The sequence below is a fragment of the Dreissena polymorpha genome, chromosome 5, assembly GCF_020536995.1.
Source record: "Dreissena polymorpha isolate Duluth1 chromosome 5, UMN_Dpol_1.0, whole genome shotgun sequence".
In the NCBI taxonomy this organism is placed as follows: domain Eukaryota; kingdom Metazoa; phylum Mollusca; class Bivalvia; order Myida; family Dreissenidae; genus Dreissena; species Dreissena polymorpha.
Window position 1 is genome coordinate 107,467,936 of NC_068359.1, and position 8,971 is coordinate 107,476,906.

Consider the following 8,971-nt stretch of genomic DNA (forward strand, 5'->3'; position numbering starts at 1 on the left):
AGAATCAAACTATTAGTATTTCTCTTGATTAATATGACATTTGTAGACATATTTTGGACGATTAAGCACTGATAATCAACATGTGTTTGTGTTTGATAAACAAATTATGCAATTATAATATAAAAAAAACAAACATATATACGTTGTTTACAATTTATATATATGCACATTTACTTAACCACAATGTAACAGAAAGCTGATTTGTGTATTCTGTGTTGCGATAATTAATCTCTGCTCACAACTTACTGTGAATATATAATTGGCATACACATATATCGGAAATGTTGGTTTCGCTTATGTATGTTAATAAGTTTGTTGAGAAATTCACGGCCTATATATTATTATAAATACTGTGTAAATAATGTCAAATTTGATTAACCCTACTTTGATTATATTGTTCAGTATTACAACATTTGATGAAACGTTTTTAAAGCAATATGATTATCTAGCCCGATCATTATTTATCTTTTCATATGAACGTAATACAAAGTTGGAATACAAGTCATTGACTAAATAAACGATATTTGTTTCATTTGGGGGTAATACCGTGAAATTTTGTTCTTAGATAAGCGATGCATGGGTATACTTTCTCGAGCTTTGCTTAAATAACATTCCTTGCATAACCCCGACAGATACACATATCCATGTTATTTTATTATTTTGTTATTGTTATGATTACCGGTTTCGTAATATTAACTTTTTAGACGCTGTATGCAGGTGCTTTTTGAAACATGTACCCTTACGTGATTGGGTTGAAAACTTAATATTTCAGCGCTACCTTGGATTTTAATTAATATTTGACACGCTTTAAGAATGTTATATGTTGTGGCTGCGAATGTATTCATATACCTTTACACTTACATGGTAAAGGTCATGCGAAATGAAAACGCAGATGTGTTTTCGTAGACAAGGTGGTCAAATAGTTGTTTACGTCTGCTATTCTAAACTGTCGAAAGCTGTAAGGTGAAGGTTTTGTTATTGTTATTGCTCATAAGCTGTAAGGTGAAGGTTTTGTTATTGTTATTGCTCATAAGCTGTAAGGTGAAGGTTTTGTTATTGCTCATAAGCAAAACGTGTTGTATAATCTTTCTATTTTAAAACGTCAACGTTATTAAGTCGAAAAGGGAGCCTGGAAAACTATAAGGCGAATAATTGAACCTTTAGCACATAACCGGATTAAAAATACTATTACATTATTATATATAATAATTATATGTTAAAATTGAAATGAAATTTCTACCAAGATGACAAGCCCAATAGCTAGTGACATTAATAAATACCCATCGTAGATTGGTAGTAAGCTTGGTTCAAGACAACAGAAGAAACCACGAAGTAATGGTATTGCATATAATATTTTAAATATGCTCACATTCGGTGTTAATATTTATGACTTATAACTGTATTTGTAACATTTACAGTCATTTATCGTTCCTTTTTGGTGACTAACACAGATGAATAGTTATATGGCATGCATTAACACTTTATTTGAAATAAATTTGAAATTTACTAATTTGTCAATAACATTGTTAGTAAGAAAGATATACGATACATATCCTGAATTGTCTCATATTCCATTAATTAGCATGACGTCAAGTTACATAAGATACATGTTCATTGTAAATAAGAACAAAATTGGGATCTTATAAATCCAAATGGATTGCTAACGAGTAGGTTTACAGCCTTGTATATGTTCTTTTTCTGCCCGAAGTTTATAGAATATCTTGTTAGAAATATCTGGTTTAAAGTAACATAAATACTCAAAATCAACCAATATTTCGTTAATAAAGTAAACCCATAACAAAGCAGCGTTCCTTATACCAATAGTCAACATTTCAACGCTAGATGTGGTATAGAAACACAGATGTAACGAGATACAAAATGCTCGTTTTTATTGTTTTGTGGTATTTTTATTTCCTGCAACGATATTCATTCAACTTGGTACATGATTATCATGTGTTGAATATATTGTCCTCGGAAAAAGTAAAAAGAGCACTTGTATCGTGTTAAATATATGTTACCAGATTCATTTCATTATTAAATATTTGTATTCATATCGTTATTATTAGACAATAAAGTTCCCATATTAAATTCGTAAACTGTCTAAATAGTTACATCATGTAACAGCTATTTTTTTGGAGCTGATTATATAGTTAACGGTCGTTATCATGCGTTTATTTATACTCATGATTTGCTTAAAGAGGCCGTTTTACGCATTGGTCAATTGACAAAATGTGTTGACAAAATGTTTCAGATTCGCAAATTTTCGTTTTATTTATGATCTTTTGTGAAGAAACAGTAATACTGAACATTAACCATGGTCTATAATATCCATGATATGCATCTTTTGACGATTAAAAAAACCTGAAGATTGTAAAGCGTTGCAACGCGAAACGCTTGAATAATTTAGAGAGTTCTGCTGTTGTCGGTATATTTTGCGACACTACGAGGATTGCTTATATAATGTATAATATACATCACTCATAGTATTAGCACTGATGGCCGAGTGGTAAAAGCATTAGTCTTTTACTCCAGGGGTTAGTGGTTCGAGCCCAGATGAAAGTTACTTTTTTCCTTCTTTGATTTTATTCTTATTTTTTACTTGAGCTTTTTAGATCTGATGTTTATATTTATCAATATAAAGCATTTCATGACAAATTTCAATACATGCCATAATCTGTGAAAAGGTCCCTTTAACACGTAGGCCTGTTTTTACTACAGCCTATGCGTTCATTTGTCAGCCATTACAGGCGCAACAATTTTTTTATGACTGTTTTATAGCTGATATTAAGTTTGTCAAGAGTATTGTACACATGGGCATATGTTGACGAACAAACACCCGACGCTTGAAATCAATGCCAATACCCCGCCTAATAGTTAAAAGTGATTGTCTACATGGCAAAAGTGTTAGCAGGTTGTTGCTAATTATCAGTCATACCTCATTTTGATATTTATTATATGCATTATACCTCAAAAACACGAATTGCGGATTTTTATTAACTGTATTAACCAATGTCATTTAATTGCATTTATCCTTAATACATAGATCTAGAACATTTTATGTTTATGATAAAAACGATCGTTCTAAATGACAATCATCGTAAGGGTTATGTCTCCTTTTTACAACGAAACAAATCTAAATCACACTTCCAAATTTGATACGGATGTGACGAATCTCGTAAGTAACCACTACTGTTCGTTTCGTGTATTGGATACGACTTAAGTATATTCGACTGTCCAGAATCGCAGGTGATCAACGTATAAAAAAAGGGCGATGGACTCCTATTTTATTATAACTCAGCTCGGTTTGTGTATTGCATTTAGAATCTTCTTTACATTTTTCTAAGATATTTATTCAACAAGCCTATGAATCATTAGTTGACATATTTGATATTGCAATGTGAATATGTAATGGAATGCGGTTAGCAATAAATATGCACAATTAAAACAGCATTATGTGTACAGAAAAAACATGATATAATCTTTTTACACTAAATACATGAGTCTCCTCGATATCACTTAATTGATTGTTGCTTGGAGGCTTCATGGTGCACCGGTGTAGCCTCTTTGTTAAGGACTGAACGCTAAATAAAAAATAGCACCATCGGTTATAACATACATGTTATTTTAAAATAAATGAATTGTATTAATTATTTCGTTATATTAATGTGTGCATGGCAACAACTTTAATTCGAATTCATTTAACAAGCTTTGAAACAATCGCTGCGATAGTTTTTATTGGAATGCAATATACTCCACCATATTAACACATATACTTAGGCGAAGTGTTATTCATTGATTCTTGTGCAATAGTTCGATTAAGCCCGAAACTCGATACAAACTGTCGTATAAGTCACAACACAAAGCTAGCGGTAGAATATGTATACTTAGTTTTGAAAAAAGTCACATTAATGGGTTGTTTTGTTTGCTGTTATTCGTTGGTTGATTCATATGTTAGTGACCAAAGAGAAATACCATAATTATTTTCTTGATTAAGGTCCTTTTACTTATTATATGAAATTAATTAACAATACGATCAGCAGAGCTTTAAGCAAAGTCAGATCTTTGTAAATGTCGATGTATTAACGCGAATATAAATTGAAGTTTTTTTCTGTATATTAAATAGGTCAGATTATTATGTACATGCAACACAATGAATGGTTTAATTATTTCATAATTTAACATTAGATACTAAATACGTGAGTACATTAATGCAGGTGGTATTTTTGTACCGTCGAAACTCGTTATTTCAAAGTTCCGCGAAAAATACTTGGAATACAATGCCGTTGCTTACAGCAACACCATTTAATGAAGGGTGGTTCTTTGTAACATTTTTCAATAAATTTTGATAGCATACAGTTTGCAACATACACACATGAGCACGTTGTCTACACTTTGTATACGGTTTAACATCACATGTGTGGTTTCTGTCAAAACGTTCATCAATATTTATTGAAATGAATCGGCCTTAATTGTTCAAGAGCCCGATTTCTTATACGACCTGTCGTGAATTATCTCGACCCAGTAATATAGTAAGATACAGAGGTCTCAATTGAAAAATTATACAAGCATGGTGAGGTTGTGTCTATTTAATGTTGGTTTCATAGCTTTATATTGCCAAATATAAGTTTAATATTGTTTGTAAGCTAAATGCATGTTTTATCATTTACAATGTGGGGAAAATACAGTAGTGTATGCGAGGTTTGCCTAACATAAATATATGTTTATTTAAACTAGTTCGATTTTGACTTAATAAATAACGTATTGGCATCACAGTTGCATTCAAGACAGCAATAAAAACCGTATATAATACAATATCATTTTGCACAACATTCGAACATGAACGAATGTTTGACTTAATTTTATGTATTTCTTACGTTATTCGAAGAAACAATAACATTTGAGATCATAAGTATACTTTAAACACGCAATTTCTCGCAACACTTCTTATTTATATGACCAGTTTTCGCATAAACTCACTGAAATATAATTTATTAAAAACCACTGTTAAGAATTGATTGGTCAACTTGCATTGCAACATCGCTAATGCGTGCACCATAACCCATTTAAGATTGTTTTGTAGTGTCAGTTTCCTTTATATTTGTAGTCCGGATCTAAACTATTTTGGAGATTCGTTAAATCTTGCCCATACCAGAATAAGTCCATTAACCACATAGTTGTTATATTTATTGATTTTCGTTTCGGCAAAGAGAACCGCGGTTAGCAAGTATTTGCCATCTAAAGTAGATGAAAATAGTTGAACGTGACCTACCGTGTCTACATAGAACGTAATAATTCTACCAAATATCGATGCGCAAATTAAATTGGTAGTGAAAATGTCGTATTGTGTTACTGCACCTAATATTATGTGAATGTTTTTACTTATTATTGTGTATATATATATTTCACAAAACAAATGTCCGTCATTTAAGTGGTATTATTACTGATACCACTTTATGACAAAGAAAATCAAAGCCATAGTAGCAGATAGTGTTTGATACATACTTAATATAATGTTTTAAAACAATAAAACAACGCGAAGTTAAAGAATTAATAAGAAAACAATTTGTATCTCAAGCTTCACATGGTTTCCCGTTTTAATACAACGTACACGTTGTTTTTTTTTTAAGTTTAACATACTTGTTCTTTGACGTATTTATCAAGCAGCCCTATTTGATGAAATGAGGTACTCTACGTAAAATGCCGGTACGAAAGTAAACACATTTAAGAATGTATGAGGCCGTTCTCAAATGATATTTTGTCGTTTGGAAAGCATAACATGAATAGAAATGCGTCGCGTTGCCACTTCAAAAATATGTTTTATTGATACTGTTTAAAAGAATTTTCCATTACATAATATTGTATTAATTATGTGGTTCCTGTTGCCAAATGTATTCCAATAACATGTTGAAAAAACACCACGTGTTCTCTGGAGATCTTCTCATTTACGTTTTAATTATTTATTAATTCAAATTCAATTAGTTGTCATTAATTTCAGGAATTGTCTATTAGTTCTACATTCTACCTTCTTAACTTAATTGGGACCGATGTACGATAGGCGTTATTGGATTTGCCTTGTCTGGTTTAATAAGGTACCTGCGTTCGTCAAGCCTTCGTGTTCATTCTTTCATTAGCCTGCGGATATGCTCATACGAAACATTTAATCTCGTATTTTTAATCAAACTAACACATACGCACCGCAAAAAGGGCATATACTACGTCATGTTCATTATATCACCGTGAATCCCTCAGAGATTTGTAATTCGATTTACTACATTATGCTTGCGTAAATAAACAAATACTACAGAATAAAAAGCAATTTATCAATTTACATATATTGAGATAAACTGAAATGAAAAAAAAAACCAGCATATAAACATACAACGTTTTTGGTGTATACTGTCTGCGTGTGTTGTATTATTGGACCAAAATGTAACGAAATGACCGTATACATAAAGCGGTTAATGCATTATCAACTTGTACCATTGTCGAGGCAACACATCTACCATACAAAATATGCCAATACATGTATGATCAAAGTTTTTCTCATTTCAGGTAACAAACTGTGATCTGAAGAGAAGTTTCAGCAGCAGTCAAAGAAGCGAAGACATGTTGGACAAATTGGCAGCCGGCGTGTTCCTCTTGTGCCTACATACCAGCCTCGCTACCGACTCGGTATGATTTAGAAATATAGTTATCGCGGTATCATGGAATCACGGCGGTGATGGTTATTTATGTGTTATTATCATTGGTTTCTCGGCATCTCGTAGTAAACATGTACAATTAAAGTATATTAATATAGATTGCTCAATATAGTAGTTTTTACGGCATTGTTTAGCTATGGTTTATGTAGTAAACGTGGTCTCACGTAGTTCACATGTGCTATACAGATGTAATACATGTAGTTTGCTTGGTATCACGTAATGTATAATAGTTACTATATGTGTGTAATGATTGCAGTTATCGTCATATAACATAGTGTATATGGGACTTTTAAACTATTAAACATGTAGTTACCTCGGAATCCCGTTGTGACTATGGTGATATTAAATTTACATTAAAACTCAAAATAAACGAATATTTCGAACAGAATTTAAAAAATAATGTTAACACATAAAAATTAGTGTTCCTTATAGCAATAGCCAAAATTTCAACACTCGATGAGAACAGTCAACATAGAGTAAACGCGATACAAAATGCTTTTTTTTAAATATTTGCGCGACAATATATAGTCCATGAACTACGTGAGAACTACGTCGTGCTTCCGAAGCTGCCCGACGCAAATCAGGCGCTAACTCGTAAATGATAGGATATCGTATCCGGAAATTCACCGGGAATATATTGTGACACAAAAAAATAAAAACGAGCATTTTGTATCTCGTTAAATCTATGTTACCAGACCAAATCTAGCGTTAAAATGTTGGCCATTGCTTTAAGAAATATTGATTTTTTATGTGTTAACTTTATTTTTGGAAGTATTGTTCGAACTATTCGTTGATGTTGTTTCACAACTGTGAAAAATACAACGTTATCAACAATCTATTGACTCCCTAAAGGAAATATTTATTTCATTTCAGGTGGCCCTGACTTCAGACACTGACGCCCATGACGTGGACAAGAGACCTTTCGATAGCATCGCTGCATATCGGGGATTCAAAGGTTTTTATGTGACAATATTCTATGTTGTCAATAATGTATTTCATCTTGCAGTACACATTTCTAAGATCTACTGCTGATTTATTGAGAAAGTGATTACTAACCCAATATCGTCCATGTTACAAATTGTGCAAAGACAATTGAAATAAATTTCCAAGTTTGGCATGAATTACTTTATGCAAGTTTTCTTAGATAAAATCTCAATGTGTAACTTTTTCAAATATTTGTCTTGCACTTTCACAACGTGGTTAACATTCCACATGCATTTGCTTTTCTAGTTAGCGGGATGCTTTTTACAAGGAATTACATGAAATTCCCGACGAAAACACATTTAAATGCTTTTCTAACATAAGATTTTTAAAAACACTACAACATGCATTTTGTTATCAAAACACTTTCACATGAATATACATTCTTGTACATGAATACAATGTCAAAATTCCGTACATTTAAGGATTTGCTGACAAACGCCCATTCGACTCCATCTACGGCGGTCGTCTGCGCGGGTTTATTAAGCGCCATCTAGACAGCATCAACGGTTACCATGGCTTCTCCGGTTTTAACAAGCGCCCTATGGACTCGATTAACCGCGGAGGATTCAGCGGATTCGTCAAGCGCCCAATGGATTCCATTAACCGCGGAGGATTTTCAGGTTTCGTAAAGCGTCCTATGGATTCTATCAACAGAGGAGGATTTTCTGGATTTGTAAAAAGGAGGTTCGATTCAATTGGGAGCAAAGGCGGATTCAGAGGCTTTATCAAGCGAGACGAATCTGGAGAAAGCGAACAGGATTTTCAGGATGAGTTCATTGAGTAAATCGGCATAAATATTCTTTCCGTCTGTTAAATATGCAAAAACTTGCGTTAAACATCAGTCGCATTATATAAGTGTATGTTTTTATATCTGGAAATGCAATCCAATTTTGCCATAAACAGATCATTGCATTGTTTCTATTTCTTGCAAATGTAACGTGACAATACAAGTTATTTTAATAACATGTTTTTGTATTACTAAACCACCCCTCCCAATATCAATGCGATATGACATTTCATCCGTTTTGTCCGTTAATGTGTCATCAAGTATTTTATAGTTTAGACAATTTTATCTTACAATTATTATAATTTTCATGTTGAGATACACAACACATATGTCCACCATTAACCAATCCCATTGATGCAGTAATGCAAATCCGCTCATTTTGTACCCATATGCTTAAATGACCTTAAGCTCTGAATGGAGGAATACTCGACCATGCTACGGTTTACAATGGACGTTTTAATAACTGCAATATGGTCTGAGGACTATTCACTCGAAAAAT

General features: G+C 32.5%; 1 protein-coding gene across 1 annotated transcript in view; it reads left to right on the forward strand.

Annotated features, from left to right (window-relative positions):
- Window positions 1-8,648, forward strand: part of LOC127882097 (orcokinin peptides type B-like) — a 32,945-nt gene extending 24,297 nt beyond the window's left edge. The window contains exons 2-4 of the mRNA XM_052430528.1: window positions 6,553-6,672; window positions 7,575-7,656; window positions 8,108-8,648. Coding sequence (XP_052286488.1) covers window positions 6,607-6,672; window positions 7,575-7,656; window positions 8,108-8,469 — 510 coding nt within the window. The 5' untranslated portion in view covers window positions 6,553-6,606 and the 3' untranslated portion in view covers window positions 8,470-8,648. The remainder of the gene's footprint in view (window positions 1-6,552; window positions 6,673-7,574; window positions 7,657-8,107) is intronic.
- The last annotated feature ends 323 nt before the right edge of the window (window positions 8,649-8,971 follow it).